This window comes from Vulpes lagopus, chromosome X (genome assembly GCF_018345385.1).
Source record: "Vulpes lagopus strain Blue_001 chromosome X, ASM1834538v1, whole genome shotgun sequence".
Lineage (NCBI taxonomy): Eukaryota > Metazoa > Chordata > Mammalia > Carnivora > Canidae > Vulpes > Vulpes lagopus.
Window position 1 is genome coordinate 13168146 of NC_054848.1, and position 21097 is coordinate 13189242.

General features: G+C 40.1%; 1 protein-coding gene across 6 annotated transcripts in view; it reads left to right on the forward strand.

The window, feature by feature from the left end:
- REPS2 (RALBP1 associated Eps domain containing 2) overlaps positions 1–21097 on the forward strand; it is a 227493-nt gene that overhangs the window by 63570 nt on the left and 142826 nt on the right. For 4 of the 6 annotated variants that reach the window (XM_041740770.1, XM_041740772.1, XM_041740774.1 and 1 more), the window contains exons 3-4: positions 11246–11394; positions 14349–14475. In XM_041740770.1, the coding sequence (XP_041596704.1) occupies positions 11246–11394; positions 14349–14475 (276 nt within the window). The remainder of the gene's footprint in view (positions 1–11245; positions 11395–14348; positions 14476–21097) is intronic. The other 2 variants (XM_041740771.1, XM_041740776.1) reach the window with 1 other exon arrangement.

Genomic DNA, 21097 nt, shown 5'->3' on the forward strand with positions numbered 1-21097 from the left:
GCTAAATTAGGTGTTTGTGTTAGTTTGCATTGCCTACGATAAACTGTGAAACAAATTCCACCAAAATCCCAGTGCCTTAACAAAATGCCAGTTCGCTTCCTGCTATGCATTGGGTCACGGTGACTCTTTAGGGCAGCTGCCCTCCATGTGGTGGCTTTGTGATCCTGGCCGCTTTGTTTTGTGGCATCCCCCCTCCCCCGGCAAGCACCTGTTCCTATAATTGCTGTAACAGAGAAATAGTTTCTCACCCTAGCAGTTAAATGCTTTGTCCTGGATTGTGACTCACATTACTGTTGCACACAGTGCATTGGCCAGAACTTGTCACATGGATCCACTGAACTGCAGAGCAGGCTGGGGGAGGTGTAATTCTCTCCTGTGCCTGCAAGGAGAGAACTGCTATGGATGAACACTGGAAGTCTCCACTGTGGTACTGTTGTTATCCTTATCTTACAGATGTGGAAATTGAAGTTTAGGGACATTGAGTAATTTGTGTAAAGACTTAAGGTTAGTAGAGTTTGGAACCAGAAACTCAGCCTTCAGTTCCTTTGCTCTTCATGCATAGTGGCCTCTTCTTGATTATTCTGTTTAGTAAGGTGCTGATTATAATCTGGAATCATGGAATATTTTCTGAATGGGAAAAAAAATCTGACCCAAAAGGCATCCCTTGGTATTATGTAATTAGTTTCCTTAAAATAGTTTTTTTTTTTTTTCTGTTAGAGCATTATTTCAGTGGTAAGTTTGATGTCTATCACTACGAGACAGAGTGGTCACTGCTACAAGTAGTTTCAAGTCACATCACATTGTATTTGGACTTGGGGTAGACACTGAAAGTTTCCAGTTTCTATTCCATTGTAAATGATCATTAAGCTTTATTGTTGTATCTTCCAACTTTATCTTCTGGAGAAGTTAAAGCTGCTTTGTTGTATACAAGAATACATTTCTGACACTTTTGTTGTTTAAGTTAGACTGGCCTTTAATCTGATTTGTGCCCATATCTACAGCTTAATTTCCTGGGAGTAGAGAGGGGGAGAGGTAAGTGTGTGTGTGTGTCTAAATTATATGTGTAAAGGATTAACACTTTTTCACAAGTGTAAGGCTTTCTCAGTTGTATTTTATAAATCTTGATGCTGCCTTTTACCTCTGAGACTTTGAATATAGTCAGTTAATTTTGATTTTTCTTCCTTCATTTAAAGATTTATTAAATAAAAGTTATTTGTAGTCAGCATATGTTAAGTAAGGATAAGGGCAAGATTGGGCCAGACTTTGAGCTTCCACTTAGAATTTTCCAATTTATGGCTTGAAATCTATTAGTTTAATGTTTGGTGACACAAACCTTGAAGGCCAAAGAGAATGCTCTGTGAGAACTTAATCTGAAAGGCTGTAGTAGCCTTATCACAGTCATGGAGTTGTCAGTCCATTCTTCATGAATTACATGCGTCTGTGTCTATGTGTGTGTTAATCTCAAACCCCTAGCCCTGCCCATCTCGGTCAATGCCACCACCATCTACAGTTGCTCAAGCCAGGAACCTAGAAATCATCCTTGATTCTACCCTTTTCCTCACTCCACAGTGTAATCCCTCGACAGTCCTGGCAGTGCAGCTCCTGTCTCATTGCCTGCTCCCTCCATCTCTCTATTAGACTGGGCCACCTTCGGCCACTCACCTGGATATCACAGTGGTTTATCTTTGATTTCATGGCCTCCTCTCTTCTCTCTTCTAGTTTCTTTTCCTTCAAGGTAGTAGGAATGATTTTTTCATCCTCCTCCTCGAGATCCTCCACTGGTTGGCTTGTACATAATACTAAAATCGAAGTCACTACACTGATCTGTAAGGCCCTAAGTAATCTAGTCTCTGCTTCTCTATCTTCATCTTAAACGTGCCCCCCCCTTGTGCTCGCAATCTGTACCCCGGCCTCAATGGCCTTCTAGCCATTTCTGGGCCATCTCTTTCCTGCTGCAGGAAAACCCATGTTATCTCGAGGTCTTGGGTTCCAGGCAGTCTGTCCCCCCCCCCCTTTTTTCCATAGCTGCCTCTTCCTTCTTATCCTTCAGGATTTGTGGACTGTCCCCACTATCCTGTCTAAAGTAGGTTCTGTCAAATTAATTCATTAATGAAGGAACCAGCATAGAGTAAAGCTGGTTCAAGAAAGTGTAGGAGAGTTAGAAGTATTTATAGTCACGGAAAGAAAGAATGCTGGAGTAAGATTGCTAAATTACATGTAAAATTGACAAATGTCCTGTAAATAGTAAAACTGTAACTTGGTGGTTATACTTTTTTCTAAGATGAAATTCACTTGCATTGCTATTAGATAAGATTAGTTAGCTAACAGTTTTCTACCAGTAAAGTAGTAAAATGCCTAATGAACAATAAGTAGTAAATCAAAACAAAAGTATATCCCTAGGAATTAGATAATCCTTGGATGAGTTAATCCTGTTAGATAATGATTCTGTGTGACAATCCCTTCCCTACTTTCCCTCACCATCTGCTCCTTTATAGCATTTTTATCAGTTTGTAAATGCTCCTTTACAGGTTTGACTAATTTCTGTCTTCCCCACTAGTCTGCAAGCTTACCTGAAGGGAAGGGAGGAGGATCTGTGCTGTGGAGCATTGTGAACACTCACGGCATATTTGTTGAGTGAATGAAGAGATGAGTGCTTCTGCATGGGGACTGAGTCTTAATCATCTGTCACTTTTTAAGTTCAAACCGTGGGATTTTAGGTTCACCTGAAACTCCTAAGGGGTTTCCTTTTTTTTCTTTTTCAAAGATTTTATTAATTTATTCAGAGATACACACACAGAGAGAGGCAGAGACACAGGCAGAGGGAGAAGCAGGCTCCATGCAAGGAGCCCGACGTGGGACTCAATCCTGGGTCTCCAGGATCCCGCCCTGGGCTGAAGGCAGCTCTAAACTGCTGAGCTACCCGGGCTGCCCAGAAATTTTATTTTTTAAAAGATTTTATTTATTTATTCATGAGAGACACAGAGAGAGGCAAAGACACAGGCAGAGGGAGAAGCAGGCTCTTTCTCAGGCCCTGGTTCCCAGCCTTGTTTGCACTTGAGAATCTGCTGGAGAGCTTTATTTTTAATTTTTTTATTTTTTAAAGATTTTATTTATTTATTCATGAGAGGCACAGAGAGAGAGAGAGAGAGAGAGAGAGAGAGAGAGAGAGAGGCAGAGACACAGGCAGAGGGAGAAGCAGGCTCCATGCAGGGAGCCCAAAGTGGGACTTGATCCTGGGCTGAAGGTGGCGCTAAACCGCTGAGCCACTTGGGCTGCCCCTGCTGGAGAGCTTTAAATGCAAAATAGAAAATAGAGGTATCAGAGGCCACCTGCAGAAATTCTTATTTAATTAGCCTGGGGTGCAGCCTGAAAGTGGGGATTTTTAAGAGCTGTCCAGGTGATTTTTATGTGGAGCCGAGGTTGAGAGGGAGTTCTTTTTTTTTTAATAATTTATTTTTTATTGGTGTTTAATTTGCCAACATACAGAATAACACCCAGTGCCCATCCCGTCAAGTGCCCCCCTCAGTGCCCGTCACCCATTCACCCCCAGCCCCCGCCTTCCTCCCCTTCCACCACCCCTAGTTCATTTCCCAGAGTTAGGAGTCTTTATGTTCTGATTCCCTTTCTGATATTTCCTACCCACTTTTTTGAAAGCTGAGTGAAGCATTTTCAAGAGCTTTGCTTAAACTATGAGTACATACTTGGTTATACCAGGGCCTAAACTGGGGTGAAGCCAGAGGTGCCCAGTGTACATAACTTTAAGGGGGAGCTCCCTATCAGGGCCGTATAAGTGCTAATTTGCATTTACAGAATCAGGATCCTGAGAGTGAGCATCTCCTTAAATCTTGGCACTAGGCATCTCTCTAGCCACACCCTATTTCGCTGGTTAAAATGGATGAAACCTTACAACGGGCGAAATCTTATGATGATTTAGGAGGACAGAAGGCAGGGGTGAAAATGAGGACCAGTGGAGAATTCCTGATAAGGAAGGTACATGTTGGAAATTTGTCGTGGGAGCTGTTGTCCCTTCCTTTCTGAAGACTGGCCATAAGGGAGTGTGAGGACTGAGGGAAGGTATAGGTAAGGTTTAGAGTAGGTTTTATAACGTATTTTGTGTCATGGACTCCTTTGTCAGTCTGATACTCCTTCTTGGCATAATGTTTTAAATGTATACAAAGACATGGTCTAAAGGAAACCAATTATATTGAAATTAAAATCAAGATATATTAAAAAATTGTTATATGGCAATATACGTAACTTCTTCATTAATGCATTAAATAAGAGACCTAACAGTGACCTAAATAACTGCTGTACTTTCAAAGTGGTGATGAGCATAAACAGTATTTCAAGATGTCTACAACAAGTGTAATGTGATATATAGGTATCTGATTTTGGTGGGTGACAAAGTTATGGGCACTGCTAATAATACTACGGTACTTTGTTGCCTGCATTCATATTGAAAGAAATACTATCAGTTAGCATAGGGAGAATAGAGATGTAATTTTTTTCTTGACCAAGATGATTAACCCTGCGATTTCTTTCCACATCCCCTCTGGTAGCCTCTGAATGCTGATAGTGCAATAACATGGTTCACATAGCCTCTAGGACTGTGTCCCCCAAACTGGTTATTGATCTAGTGGCAGTCTGGCATAGTCTATAATGAAAGGAGGAAGAATTAGGACAAAAGAGTGAGTTATTTATAAAATGAAATACATTCATTTCTAAGATGGTTTTTTAAATTAAATCCCCTTTTATGAAATTGATAATGAGTAAATGTAATTTATTCACCATTATCCCTCCAAAAAATTACAAGAGGTGGGATCCCTCGAAGGCAGGAGTGTTGTGGTCATGGTTCTGTCACCATATTGCTGCATGACTAAGACAAGGCCCACTTTCCCCTTCCTGGGCTTAGTCCTTCACCTGTAAGATGTGGATAGTCCAAGCAGGTTTATTCAGGGTTATTTTCCAGCTGTGATATGCCACAGTTTCCTGCTGAGTGTTCAAACCTGCAATAGAAAGAATATTATAATTTTCAGGATGACAAGATAGTCTAGTGGCTGAATGTGGGCCCTAGCAATAGGGCTGCCTGATTTTGAATGTTGGCATCATCAGTTTCTATTTGTGTGCTTTCAGACAAATTTCCTAGCCTTTTTGAGCCTTAACTGGCGGCTCACTTGGAGAAGGGGTATACCAATAGTACCTGTCTACCTGTCTTGCAGGGTTGCTGTGAGCATAAAATCAGCTAGTTCAAAAAAATTTGGAAAAGCATGTATACTGTGCCATCTAATATAGTACTTACTAGCCACATATGGCTGGCTCTTAAGGACTCGAAATCTGGTTAGTGTTGATGGAGGAATTGAATTTTTAATTTAATGTAAATTATTTAAAAATCTAAATAAAAATATCCATGCAGTGTAAAGTATTTTTCCATTAAATGTACCTTTGTTGTTTTAGTAAGACAACGTTTTACTTTAACCATTGAATTGTGTAAAACTGGGATCAGCAAACTTTTCCTGTAAAGGGCTAGGTGGTGGATATTTTAGGCATTGTGAACCATATGGCTTTGCTGCAGCTACCTAACTTTGCCCTTGAACTATGAAAGTGGATATGGATGATATGTAAACAAAGGAGAGTGGCTGTGTTCCAAAAAAAAATCTTTACTTATGGACACTGAAATTTGAATTTCATACAATTTTCACATCACAACTATTTTTCTTTTCATGTTTTTCAGATGTTCAAAAATGTAATACCCATTCTTAACTCACGGGGTATACAGAAATAGGCAGCGGGTTGGATTTAGTTCATAGGTTTTTATGCCCAAGATAAATGAATTCATGTCCATCCAAAATCATTTATAAAATATTTCTGATAGCTATATATTCATAATGGCCCCAAACTGGAAACAGCCCAGATATTCATCATAGGAGAGTGGATTTAAAAAAACAAAATTTCAATATATTCATAAAACTGGATTATTCCATAGCAATGAAAAAAAAATAAACTGCCTACATACAGTACACTGGATGATTCCTACAAAATGTTTTGAAGGAAACTAGTTTCAAGGATAAATATTGAATGATTCTATTATCTGAAGTTCTATAATGGCAAATATAGTCTGTGGATTTAGAGATTAGAATAGGGGTTGCCGAGTAGGACAAGGAGAGGGCATTAACTAGAAATGAATGTGAAGGAAAATTCTATAGGGTGGAAATATCATATCTTAATTTGGGTGTATGTACTTATATATATACATTTGTTAAAATTCTTTAGGTGGTACACTCAAGATTCATGTAAATTGTCCCTCCATACAAAATATTTCTTACATAATTTATTTATTTTTTTTTAAAAATTTTTTATTTATTTATGATAGTCACAGAGAGAGAGAGAGAGGCAGAGACACAGGCGGAGGGAGAAGCAGGCTCCATGCACCGGGAGCCTGATGTGGGATTCGATCCCGGGTCTCCAGGATTGCGCCCTGGGCCAAAGGCAGGCGCCAAACCGCTGCGCCACCCAGGGATCCCTTCCTTACATAATTTAAAAAGAAATCAATTAGTTGTTAACATTTAACATTATAATATTTCTTAGTGAAATCCCGATTTCTGGCCACAGTGGTCCACAGTCCCTTGTGTTAACCATCAACTAGAATTGTGCTGTTGTAGTAGGGTAGCCAGTAGCCATACTAACATGGCTCCTGAGCACTTGAAATGTGGTATGTCTGAATCAAGGTGTGTAGTGCAGGTACCATATACACTTGGAAGTCCGGAAAAAAAAAACAGTCTGAAAAAAGGAATGTAAACTATTTCATTAATAATTTTTATCTTGGGACGCCTGGCTGGCTCAGTGGTTGAGCATCTGCCTTTGGCTCAGGGCGTGATCCTGGAGTTCCCAGGTCAGGTCCTGCATTGGGCTCCCTGCATGGAGCCTGCTTCTCCCTCTGCCTGTGTCTCTGCCTCTCTCTGTGTCTCTCATGAATAAATAAAGAAAATCTTTTAAAAAAAACCTTAAAAATAATTTTTATCTTGATTATATCTTATAATATTGGGTTCAAATAATTATTAAAATTGATTTCACCTGTTTCCTTTTTTATTTGAAAAAGTCTTGAAAAATTCTGATAAAATATATGTAACATACAATTTACTGTAAAGTACCTTAACCATTTTTTTTAAAGTAATCTGCACACTTGGGTAGCCCGGGTGGCTCAGCAATTTTATTGCCTGCCTTCTGCCCAGGGTGTGATCCTGGAGACCTGAGGTCAAGTCCCGTGTTGAACTCCCTGTGTGGAGCTTGCTTCTCCCTCTGCCTGTGTCTCTGCCTGTTTGTGTCTCTCATGAATAAATAAACAAAATCTAAAAAAAAAAAAAAATCTCCACACCCAATGTGGGGCTCGAACCCATGACCCTGAGTTCAAAGTTGCGTGTTCTACCTACTGAGCCAGCCAGGTACCCCACCTTAAACCATTTTTTAATTGTACCGTTTTGTACATTGATATTGTGCAACCATCTCTACCATCTCGCTTCAGAAATCTTTTCATTTTAGGTATATGAAACTCTATACCCATTAAAGAGCTTTGCATTTCCCCTCACTCTAGTCATAGGCAGGCACCATTCTACTTTCTATCCCTACACATTTCACTATTGATCCCTTATATAAATGAAATCATACAGTGTTTGTCTTATTTGTGACTGGTTTCTTCACTTAAAAAATTGTAGTTAGTACACAATTTACAATTATGTATGCGGCTCACCTTTTCTTTCTAGTGGATTGGTATTGAAGGACAGTGAGTAGCAGCTGCCATTTTATTTTATTTATTTATTTATTTATTTTTTAGACAGTTTTGTTTTTTTTTTAATTTAAGATTTTATTTATTCATGAGACACACACACACACACACACACACACAGGGAGGGAGAGAGAGAGAGAGAGAGAGAGAGAGGGAGAGGCAGAGGCAGAGGGAGAAGCAGGCTCCATGCAGGGAGCCCGACGTGAGACTCGATCCCAGGTCTCCAGGATCATGCCCCGGGCCGAAGGCAGGCACTCAACCACTGAGCCACCCAGGGATCCCTGCAGCTGCCATTTTAGATGGGACATGGGTTCTCTGCTCAGCCTCACCTCTCCACATTGTCATTTACTGTTTGCTATTGCATTTCTGTTTTACGTTTATGTTTTTTCTAATTGAGGAAATGGAAGTATTTCTTATATTCATATCTCCATCAAACATGGAAAATGAAAGTATTTTTCCCTTATTTTTTAGAGGGTCAGATGCTTAGAAGCATAGTTTTCTTTGTGGAAGGGAAAAATAGTCATTTATATTTAATATACAAAGTGTTTCTATGTTCAAAGACAACAACCTAAGATAACATTATGAAACAAATTATTGCCTTGGATGGCTGCACTCATTGTCTCCTTGGCCCTCATAAACCTTTAATTTGAACTATTTATTTCCTTGTGTTACTTTAATTCACTTTGGGAGAAAAGATTCTAACCAACTACTACAAACGGCTCTTGTGATTACTTGACATACATCACTGGATAGCAGATACTTTATTGACTTATTTTATTTTATTTTTTAAAACTATTTTATTTATTTATTCATGAGAGACACAGAGAGAGAGAGAGATAGAGGCAGAGACACAGGCAGAGGGAGAAGCAGGCCCCATGCAGGGAGCCTGACGTGGGACTCGATCCCGGGTCTCCAGGATCACACCCCGGGCTGAAGGCGGTGCTAAACCGCTGAGCCACCAGGGCTGCCCTATTGATTTATTTTAAAATAAAGTTTCAATATTAAATAGGTTGTCTATATGACTATAGAAACATTGATTTTTAAAATCTTTATTTATTTAAAAATATTTTATTTATTTATTCATGAGAGACACAGAGAGAGGCAGAGACATAGACAGAGGGAGAAACAGGCTCCTCGCAGGGAGCCCGATGCGGAACTCGATCCCCAGACCGGGATCGTGCCCTGAGCCAAAGGCAGACGCTCAACCGCTGAACCACCCAGGTATCCCAAGTACAAAAAAGCATTTAGACTGAATATTTACAAACTAAGAGTTTTACTTTTTGAAAGCTTGGAGGAGCAGTTTAAGGGAGATGCCATCTTCATGAAAGTTTGCAGTGATAACGATGATTATTATGTATGGTTACAATTCTGTTAAGTGAGAGTTGTTTAAAACCACATAAGCAAAGAAAGTACTAGAAAAATTCAGCTATATTATGTGTTTTGCTGTTTGGTAGCCATCTGGAGGAGAGAGGTTCGTTGCCAGGTGACTAGATCCAGAGAAATGCTGTAGCTGGGGAAGGAGGAGAATGTGTAAAGTGACAGTGTTCTAAAGGATATTGGGGAGGCCTAGTATAATAATGGTTGATATTCATCTTCTTGTGTTTGTATTCTATCATTTCCAGAATTATCTGTTGAATACCCAGTAAAACACTGATCAGGGAGTTTACAAGTGTGAGCATTTAATTCTCTACTCCCTCAAGTAGTGTTTGTGAGTAGTCATCCTCTCATGGACAATCAGGGTGCAGATTATTTTATGTAATCTTGTTCATCTTTTTAGATCCCTTTTGCAGACTGAATTGAAACAAATACCTTTTTGAGAAGATAACCATAGGATTAGCTTATATTTGATTTACTAAGAATCTAGATTTTCTTTTCTTCTGCCTTTTTTCTTTTGGAGTCCATTCCTGCCTTGAGTACTGGCGAACTGCCGAGGTTGAGAAATGTTAAAATGTTGCAAATGGTGGCCATCCTCTCTTTAGAGGAGAGTCCTGGTTTAATTTTCCAGATTGCTTATTCTATTTATGTCTTTTGGGCCTTTGGCTGATTGATCATGCAGGGATTCGTCATATTGCCTACTTCTTTGAATCAAATGTGGACATAGCAACTAAAAATAAACATGATGTGGATATTAGAGAACCAGGGGCCTTCTTTGCCTGGGGAGCTGGGATCCTTGGTTGTTGTTGCTAAGATGTTTTCTGGCTTTAGCACAGCATCAATCAGTGGAAGTGCAGCTGTGTTTGGAATAGAAAGCTGATGGGAGTGCAGAGGCATGGTGATGAGTATTATCCTGAACAATGGATACAGATGCAAATCATTATGCATAATCCATAATATTATCCCCATTTTTAGAGTTCTTTGTGTTGTGTGATTGTGTGCGATATGCTGTGCCGAGAACTAGAAGTGTGCCAAAGCATCGTTTCTGTTTCAGAATAGTTTTATCAGATATTTGAAAGATAAGGAAATATTCTAGACTGTTGTGTTTCAGCTCTTTGTAGAATTGTGAGTGTGGCTAATGGTTTTGACAGAATCTGGCTGAACATTGGACTCATTGCTTTAACTTGATACCATTTTTCTTATTCCATTATGAAAAGACAATTGGAGATGGAGTGTGGAAATTCCTTAAGGAATGACATAGGGTGGAAAAACTGTTTTACCCAGTAAGTTTGCCCTAGGAATGAGGGACCTTTCTGTAGGGCAGCAGCTCTGGGCACTGGGAAGAACCAGCTCTGCCACAGATAATGAGCTGTGCGGTCTTGGGGGTGTTACTTAGCTCCTCTGTGTCTGTTTCTACATCTGTAAAAGAAGGTTAATGATAGGGACACCTGGGTGGCTCAGTGGTTGAGCTTCTGCCTTCAGCTCAGGGTGTGATCCTGTGGTACCGGGATCAAGTCCCATATCAGGCTCCTTGCATGGAGCTTGCTTCTCCCTTTGCCTATGTCTCTGCCTCTCTCTCTGTGTCTCTCATGAATAAGTAAATAAAATCTTTTTTTAATAATAAAATATTTTTTTAAAAAAAGAAGATTAATGGTAGTCTTACTGTATTGAGTTGTTGTGAAGATTAAATGACAGCGTTTGCAGGTCTTGATATCGTGCCTCGCATATAATACGTGTTGTATAGGTTTTGCCTGTTTCATTAGCCACTTACTGTGTTTATACAATATCACATCCTTTTTGCTGGTGCTAGACTAAAGGCTGATGTGGGAGATCATTCCAAAGCCTGAATATTCTCTGCAGTGATTTGACAGCATTTAAAAATGTGAAGCCAGAATGCCTTGGTAAAACTGAAGCATTTTTCTATCATGACTTTATTATAGGAGTCTTCATTATGTCAAAATAAAAATTTAATCTATATTTAGTGCTCTGGAATTTTTCCTCAAAAGTGATTCATCTTTTGGCCATTGAGTTCTGCTTTTCACAGTTTTAAAATAAAGTCTCACTTGAGCTTCTCTGATTCTGATCCTAAAGAACTGCCACTGCCTCGCTTTATGATGTCAAAGACTGATGCTGAGATACGATTTGGGAACCCGGCTGAACTGCATGGAACTAAGGTTCAGATTCCATATTTAATCACAGAAAAAAATACCTTCAAAAGAATGGACGATGAGGATAAACAGGTAAACAGCCTGATCAGGCATGTCTGTTTGATTCTGACCATGAGACCTCACATAGCAGTGCCTCATATCTGCTGTCAAGCTTCTAGCAAATTTCACCATCTGGGATACAATTATAGACTTGGAAATGAGCCAGTAAAGTTTCCTTGTAGCAAGAAAAAGAAGCTGATGTATAGCCAGCCACCCATGAGCCCTTTAGAACCTACTTGAATGTAGAACTATGTCCAAAGTAAGGCTACTGATTTAACACATTTACTGATTTCTCTAATTGACATTTCCCAATGGGTTCTTTGAAATGTAATTTCTAGGAGTTTTTTTTTTAAAGATTTTATTTATTTATTCACGAGAGACATAGAGAGAGAGACAGAGACACAGGCAGAGGGAGAAGCAGGCTCTATGCAGGGAGCCCGATGTGGGACTTGATCCTGGGTCTCCAGGATCACACCCTGGGCTGAAGGCGGTGCTAAACTGCTGAGCCACTGGGGCTGCCCTAGGAATTTTGTGTTTTTAAGTAAACTCTACATCCAATGTAGGGCTTTAACTCAGGACCCTGTGATCAAGAGTCACATGCTGTACTGACTGAGCCAGTCAGGCTTACCTAGGAGTTTTTAATAGATATTCTTCTCACAAAAAGTTTGGAGAAAGGTTTCTGTGGTTAAATATGTTTGGAGAATGCTGCTTTATATCCTTTTCTTGGGGGGAAAGACTACATCCTCCGTCTTGGAGAGTCATAGTGCACTTTAGCACATTCAAGGTCCTGAGAAGTCCTGCTGCAAAGAGACTTGGAGATTTATATTTAGTAAACTTCTTTCACCAGGGAATCCTTTCCTGTGGAGCATGTTTTGAATTCCATCTTGGGAAATGCTGCCATTATACACTTAGCAGCCAAGGGACAAGAAAAGGGAGGATGAGCTTTTAAAATTGGAGCACTAGGGATGCCTGGGTGGCTCAGCGGTTGAGTGTCTGCCTTTGGCCCAGGGCGTGATCCCAGGATCCGGGATCAAGTCCCACATCAGGCTCCTTGCAGGGAGCCTGCTTCTCCCTCAGCCTGTGTTTCTGCCTCTCTCTCTCTCTCTCTCTCTCTCTCGCTGTGTCTCTCATGAATAAATAAAAATCTTTAAAAAAAATAAAATTGGAGCACTAATTGCAATAGTCAGGTGGTGATTGATAGAGATAGAAGTATAAAATCTCAGAAGAAAGAAAGAGGTAAATAGTCTCACAAATTAGTGAACTCTGAGGGCATCAAGGTATAGCTCATACTTCTAATAAAGATACTGAATCATGTAGAAAAGTCAAATGATATTCAATATAGTGTCTTCTGTAAGACAAATTTGTCATATTTTAGGAAGACGAATCAAAATGTTTTTTATTTTTATTATTTTATTTTATTTTATTTTATTTTATTTTATTTTATTTTATTTTATTTATGTTTTTAAAGATTTTATTTATTTATTCATGAGAGACACACAGAGAGAGGCAGAGACACAGGCAGAGGGAGAAGCAGGCTCCATGCAGGGAGCCTGACATGGGGGACTCGATCCTGGGTCTCCAGGATCAGGCCCTGGGCAGAAGGCGGTGCTAAACCGCTGAGCCACCCAGGCTCCCTCAAAATGTTTTTTAAATGTGCTGAGTGTTTAAAGGATTAAGTTGAGAACTAATTTACATGGCTCACCATGATAATGCTGTATATATGAGGTTGCTGCAGAATTTTTATATTTACAGTCAAGTGATGTATAGCAAGTCCTGTTAAATAGCTGAGTGTACTGTTGCTTTTGTAATTCTGATACATTTTAAACAGGTTCTTCAGGGGTGTGTGTATATATTTATATATATATATATATAAATATATACACACACACACACACATACACACACAAATAAGGAGTGTAGGAACCTTTAGTCAGTACTCTGGCATGTTTTCCTACCAGTGTTTGAAGAGGAATGAGGGTCCACTATCCCAGGATGTTTGATACCCTAGGGACTTTCTAGGCCCATCCCCTGGCTGCATGATTGAGGACACATCCTTTCACTTCAGGTTGGGTTTATGCTAGGCCCATCCAATCTGTTGTGAACTTACACTTCAAAAGAAATATTCTTTTTTTCTTGAAGAAGAGTATTTGATCAGTATCTCAGATTGCTTTTTTATTTTTAGGCTGAGAGCACCTATATAGTCTGCATATTGATTAAAAGTACTATTTCCTTGTTACTTGGGTACTCTAGTTTATTGATAGCATTAAAAAAAAAAGAGGAGGAAACCCAGTAGCAGAGCAAGGTTTTTTACCTTGCTAGAGTCCTACATAAAATTCACATTTCAACTGAAATTTGAACTGTAGCTTGTTAAGTAAGCCTCCATTCTAGTGGTTAGGAGTGGTTTTCCCATAATGAATTGTTTTATAATTCCCCCAGTGTGGAAAAGAAAAAGCTGGCATTTTACTTTGGCATAGTAAGCTCCAGGAACATTTAGCATTAAGCATTTTATTTTATTTTTTTTTATTTTTATTTATTTTTTTTTTTGCATTAAGCATTTTAAATGTATGTTTTTAATATCCACATTTGCTAGAAGACTTGATAAGTGTAAATCCAGGAAATAGCCTTTATTAAATGAATAAAAATGGAATTTATCCACGAGGAGATCAGATTTGGGGAGAATGAATGCTATTTCATGTGATCATTGTCTTCCATTTTCCAAAGGAAAGTTTTAGTGGAATAACTGAAAGCATTTCAGGCTTGTTTTAGTAATTTAGGTAACTAAGTGCTGGCAAGACTTGATTCTCTGGGAGATGTGAATCCTCAGACACTGCATTTTAACCAAACTGTGTTTTTGAGAAAACATTCCCTCCATTTGTTAAATCAGCCATCTCACCAGCAATAGGGTTGCATTATACTTCATAACTGCAGCTCAGAGCGCCAGGCTTCTCGAGTGATTGCCTCTGAACTCTGCTCTGGTTCTTTTGAAGCAGGAAACACAGTCTCCCACGATGTCACCCCTCGCCTCCCCTCCTTCTTCCCCGCCTCATTACCAGAGGGTGCCCTTGAGCCATGGCTACAGCAAACTGCGGAGCAGCACGGAGCAGATGCATCCAGGTAAGAGGCGATCTTGTCCAGCTGTCCCAGCAGTGTCTTAGAGACTCCTTAATCTATCAGGCAGCAACGCCACCAGCTGCTGAATCTCCTGACTTAATTATTTCTGTCCTTGGAAACATGGCTCGATTTAATTTTATACTCTCAAGCAAGGTTTTTTTAAAGAAGAAAATGAAATATATCTTAGTAATGCCTTGTCTCCTCTCCTACAAACTAGTTTATCTTTGGACTTGTAAATGATTTAGACGATTTAATCCTTCATATACAGATTTCATTACACAGGAACATAGCATGTGAAAAAGATGGGTATTGGAATTGTTGTTCCTTTCAGCAAACATTCCAAACATATTTATATAACAACTGCTTTTATGAAACTACTTAAGAAAATATAACTGCAAAAGCAAAAGAGTTGATTCAACCTTTCAAGACTGATCACATAAATGAAAATATTTAGCTCTTGTGTTTGGGAATACGAATAAGGGAAGTAAATGGTAGGGGAAACATTTTGCTGAGAAGTGTGTGAAGTGTCTAGTTGTGGGGTTGCCTGCTTGCTCACATTTATGCTGTGTTGGCCATGTTAGTGGTAAAATACGTTAGTTGGTTCTGAGGATGACTTGCAAAGTTGACCGCCTAGCCTGTAGTGCCTAAAGCCCCATAAATTCACTGCAGCATCTTGTCCTGGGGCTCAGGCTCATAGTTTAAGATAGGACCAATTAAAGGTATTCTAGAATTGGTTATCCATAATCCTCCTTTTGTATTTTGTGGGCTGTGTTTGAAAATGACCCAGTTTCTGCAGGTTTTTGCTGCATTGAAAATAGTGGTGAGTTCTGGAAGGAATACAGATAAAAATGTGTGCTAGGTTAGAGAGAGGCTGTAATCTTGTAGAGAGAGGAGCAGGTGTGGCATAATGGAAAAGTCTTTTGATTGGAATCAGAAGTCGTGGGTTTAATGTGACTAGCTGTGTGACCTTGGGCAAGCCATTGAACTGCTCTGAACCATGATTTTCTTTCCTCTTTTAAAATGGGGTAATGGTATTCTGGAGGGGTGTTGTGAGGATTAGTGAGAACAGGGGTATAAAGTCTGATTAGAAACTCAGTCCTATGCAAATGTAAGATGATGTTATTAAAGGATGGTAACAAAAATGACTCTCCTGAAACTTGAATGTCCCGGTAGGGTCTGAAACTAAGTAGGGTTGAGAATTTTCATTTTCCTCTTAAAGTCTCTCCTGCCTGACTTCTCTAGTTCTAGAAATGGAGTTCTTTTTGATTCCTAATGTTATCTGGGGTTGGACATTGGAGGTTTATGCCCAGCATGGTGCCTGTGGTTTGGTTTTTAATTCACGGGTGAGTCATTTTTTGTTCTACTAAATCAGCCTATTACCAAGTTCTACCCTGACTTTTTTTGTTTGTTTGTTATTCCTTTAAAAACTTGTCCGCATTTGCTCTGCTTGTTGCCCTGTTCTTTCTTCATTCCATTCACATTGGACTTCCATTCCCCCATTGGCAGGGAGACAACCAGCTTCTCTCCATCTTTCTGGACTTTTAGTGGCCTGTATCAGAGTTGTCTGTGCCTTCATTGTGTTTTATTCTGTTTTCTAAATGATAAAATGCACACATTTAAAAATCTCCAGTTTGATCTTTTAAAAGAAATTTATTTATTTATTCATGAGAGATGCAGAGGGAGAAGCAGGCTCCATGCAAGGAAGCATGATGCAGGACTTGATCCCCGGACCCAGGATCACACCCTGAGCCAAAGGCAGATGCTCAACCACTGAGCCACCCAGGCGTCCCATCCTGTTTGAATTTTAACATCCGTGTAGCCACCACTTTGATCAAGAATAGAACATTTCAATCACCACAGAGATACCCCTTTCCAGTCCCTCCCTGGCTCCCAGAGTGAGGACTGTCCTGACTTTTTATCACCTTAGATAAGTTTTGTCTTTCAGAACTTCATACACATGGAATCCTATTGAATGGCTGGACTCTTTTTTTTTTTAAAAGATTTTATTCATTTATTCATGAGACACACACACACACACGCACAGAGGCAGAGACACACACACACACACAGGCAGAGACACACAGGCAGAGGGAGAAGCAGGCTCCATGCAGGGAGCCAGACCTGGGATTCAATCCCGGGTCTCCAGGATCATACTCTGGGCTGAAGGCAGTTGCCAAACCACTGAGCCCCCAGGCTGCCCTGAATGGCTGGACTCTTATGTGTCTGCCATCTTTCCTTCGGCTTAGTGCTTGAGATTCATCTGTGTTCTGGATCTCAGTAGTTTGTTTCTCTTTAGTACTCAGTAGTGTTTCATTGTGTGAACGTACCACAATTTCATGATCTATTCTCCTGTTGATGGACATTTGGGTTGTTTCCAGTATTTGGCTGTTATGAGTAAGGCTATAATGAACATTTGTTTGTGAGTCTTTTTGTGACATATATTGTCGTTTCCCTGGCACCTACGAGTAGCATTGCTGTACCTTAGGAAAGGTATATAAGAAACTGCCAGAATTTCACCAAGTGGCTGTATTTTCCCACTGGCAATGTATGAGAGTTCTGTGTTCCTTGCCAGCATTTGGTTCTCTCCGTAGTTCCCTTTTCTTCAGTGCTTTTAATTGTAGTCATTCTATTAGATGTGAAGACATTTTCTTGGGGTCACTCTTTTATTCTTGAAATGTACTTTTCTAAGTTATCCTTCCTGGTTTTTCTCCAATATCATGAACCTTGAAGTTGATGAGCTACTATTTCAGAGGGTTCTTCTTTGCCTAGCATACCCATAAAGAGGAGTCTGAGTGAACAGTCAGTTGCCTGTATCTCAAAGAATTTGAGTTTTTGGGTCTAGCCATTGATTAGAAGTCTGTTAGGTCCCTGTAGCTGGAAACTAGGTCATTCAGAAGTAAAATGTTGACAGGTGCCATTCAGTCTTCTGTAAGTCAAAGGAGGGGAGAGTTTGTCTATCTGCAACTTGGTTCAGTCTTGTGATTTTTTACTTCTAATTTATAATACTCACTTCAAAGCTTGTTCACTCTTGTTTTTATAATGTCTGTAGATTCTCCCCTAGAGGATTTTCTTTGCCTGTCTGCTTCCCTTTCTGTCATTTATCCTTAGGTCAAGAATTAAGAGAATCCCACATGTCTTCATTCTCTCTCTCCCCACATTTTCAGAACTCAGTTTTTCTTAAGGCTTCCATGCTCTTTTCCATCTGTTTCATAACTCTCTATTGCCTTCACCATGCCATCAACCCATCTGACAAACTGAGGATTCTCTTTCCTGTTTCTGTACTCCATCTTCTCTTTGATCTCCAGAGAAGCTTATCTAAAACCTATTGAATCTTAGTGACTGTAGTAGTAAACATTCTAGAGTTACTCTTTATTTTTATTTTTTATTTTGTTTTTTTAACTGTATTTTTTTAAATTTTTTTATTTTTATTTGTTTATGATAGAGAGAGATAGAGAGAGGCAGAGACACAGGCAGAGGGAGAAGCAGGCTCCATGCACCAGGAGCCCGATGTGGGATTCGATCCTGGGTCTCCAGGATCGCGCCCTGGGCCAAAGGCAGGTGCCAAACCGCTGCGCCACCCGGGGATCCCTTAACTGTATTTTTTAAAAAAGATTTTATTTATTTATTCATGAGAGACAGAGAGGCAGAGGCACAGGCAGAGGGAGAAGCAGGCTCCATGCAGGGAGCCTGACGTGGGACTCGATCCCGGGTCTCCAGGATCACGCCCTGGGCTAAAGGCGGCACTAAACCACTGAGCCACCCGGGCTGCCCTTTTATTTTGTTTTTTAAAAAGATTTTATTTATTTATTCATGAGAGACACACGCAGAGAGAGGCAGAGACATAAGCAGAGGGAGAAGCAGGCTCCCTGCAAGGAGCCTGATGTGGGACTTGATTCCGGACCCTGGGATTACAACCTGAGCTGACCTCAACCTCTGAGCCACCCAGGTGTCCCTCTTTTTTTTTTTTTTTTTTAATTTGCGACAGAGCACAAGCAAGCATGAGTAAGGGGGAGGAGGGGCAGAGGGAGAGGGCAAAGCAAAGCAGACTCCCCACTGAGCAGGGAGCCTGATGTGGGGCTCAATTTCAGGACTCTGAGATCATGACTTGAGCTGAAGGCAGCTGCTTAACCAACTAAGCCACTCAAGCACCCCTAGAGTTATTCTTAATTTATTCCTTTTCAGAAAGGAGTCTTGCTGCTGGAATAGTTTTGTAGGAGTACATTTTTCTGGGGTCATTTTCCTGTCTAAAATTCTGCCATGATTCCTGGCTAGTGGGGAATGCATGTGAGTATGTTTTAAATCAGACTGAGGATCTCCAGACCAGTTGGCTTCAGAGCCCCTCTTCAATTTCTCTCCTCGCTCCTGCTAGTCTAACTTCCTGGATGTAGCTAATATTCAGTGGCTAAGACTTGTGTGCCAGGCATCATGCAGAGATCTTCATGTGCATTATTTGCTGCTTAGCACAACCCTCAGAGGCAGATACTGCTACCCATATTTAAAAAAATGTTTAAATCACAGTAATCTGTATAGTTAAATAATACTTAAATGCCTATAGTGAAAACAACTGTTCTTTTTCCCACTCAACCTATTTCTGATCTCCAGAGGTAACTGCTTTCAAATCTTATCTGTTTCTTCTGATATCTAATGCCTTATCTCCAAATCAAGATACCTGTTCTGTTTTTTCTTACACATCTTATTCTGACATATCAACCCTAGGAATGTACTCTCTTAAGAGCATGGGCTGTGATGTCAGTGTCCTGGGCCTAAACGTAGACTTGGTGAGCCTTCATTTCTGGCCTGTGGGACTCTGGGTGTGTCACTTCTCTGAGTTTTAATTTCTTTTATCTGTGAAATGGAATAACATCTGCCTCGGAGGTTTGTCCTGTGGATCAAATAAGGAATGTTACATAAACCTCTGTGCTGAGCACAGTTCCTGGCACATTGTAGGTGCTCAAATGTTGCCTAGTGTTTTCTTTTGTGTTTTTAGAATCTGGTACCTGTTTAATTTTTGAAGCTCTTAAGTATTCTTGAAAGTTACCTTCTGAATATCATTCATTGGGTTGACTGCAGACATAGAGTCTTTATTGTGCAGTTACTAGTGGTTCTGTTCTAGCTTGACAATCTCAGAGTGATGAAATCTTTAGGGTTCATCTTTTATTCTTCCCTTTGGAGAAAGATGATATTTCTAGTTCCTCATCAAACCTCTCATAAGGGGACCTAAGAATTATTTCTTTTGCATTGAATTAAATGTTCCAGGTTTTATTCGGGAGAAAGGAGAGCAGAGGCAGTAAGTAGCACCTTTTTACCTTCTGAGTTGAGATCCAACTGAGGAATGAGACAAGAGTCAGACTGATGATGGTCTGATTATCAGCTCTGGTACTGACAAAGCTGATCGGAGTGCATGTTTTAGATTTGTGACCAGATGGGCTTCATACACTCACTTTCTCAGTCATAGGCAGGTGAGGCCAATCCAGGCTTCCCACAGGAGTAGGAAGAAAGGCCAGGCCATTGAGGCCAGGCCTTTTAAAAAATGATCACCCATGAAACTGAGTCTTTGTTCAAGGCCTTACTGATGAGATATGTCTATCTCTTCCAAGGGAAGACCCTTTGTAAGTAAGGGACTGGAGCCATGAACCAGGTGGCTTCCTTGCATATGTGTTCCTCCTGTGCAGTAGACGCTCCTTCCCTCTGAAGGGAACCAGAAACATAGGGATAGCTACCCAGGAAAAGCTCATGATCACTAGTATCCCAACCATGATACAGATTACTATGGTTCAAAACTTCTGGCACTAAGAGTTTAATTCTGGCATTGGGTATTTTATCAAAATGGAATGATCTTAAAAAATCCTTCTTTGACTGAACTCTACCTCTGAAACTAATAATACACTATATGTTAATTAATTGAATTTAAATAAAAATAAAAAAATAATTTAATTAAAAAATCCTTCTTCAAAGGAACACCTGCCTACCAGCTGAAACCTACCTAAGATTTGGATTATATGTTCTTGGGTTGGTGTCTTTTGCAGTTTGTATATTTTTATTTATTCTTAGCAGGGTCTGAAAATCTACTTAATGCTTTTCCAGGTGATGATTTTTGATGTTCTAATGTATTTTAAATGTGTTATAATGTAGTATTCCAGTCCCTTGGAGGAAATACAAAAAGCAGATGTGAGCCCAAGAGTGGTTTGCTGTTCTTGATATGGTATTTTTACACCTCCTTTATTTTCAACTGATCAAAGTATGCTAAGGGTAATGCCATAACAAGCTGCTCTACTCTGTTCTCTCTACCTAATTTTACTTATAAGGAAGCTTTAGGAAGAAAGCAGTTTACTTTTTTAAAAAAATATTTTATTTATTTATTTGAGAGAGAGACGGAGAGCATAAGCCAGGGAGAGGGGCAGCAGAGAGAGGGAGAGGGACAAGCAGACTCCCCCTGAGCAGGGGGATACCTGGACCCTGGGAGCATGACCCGAGCTGGAGTCAGATGCTTCACCGACTGAGCCCCCCAGGTGCCCCAGCTTTTTACTTCTTGATATACTTCCAAAATCTTGAATTGGGGGATCCCTGGGTGGCGCAGTGGTTTGGCGCCTTCCTTTGGCCCAGGGCGCGATCCTGGAGACCCGGG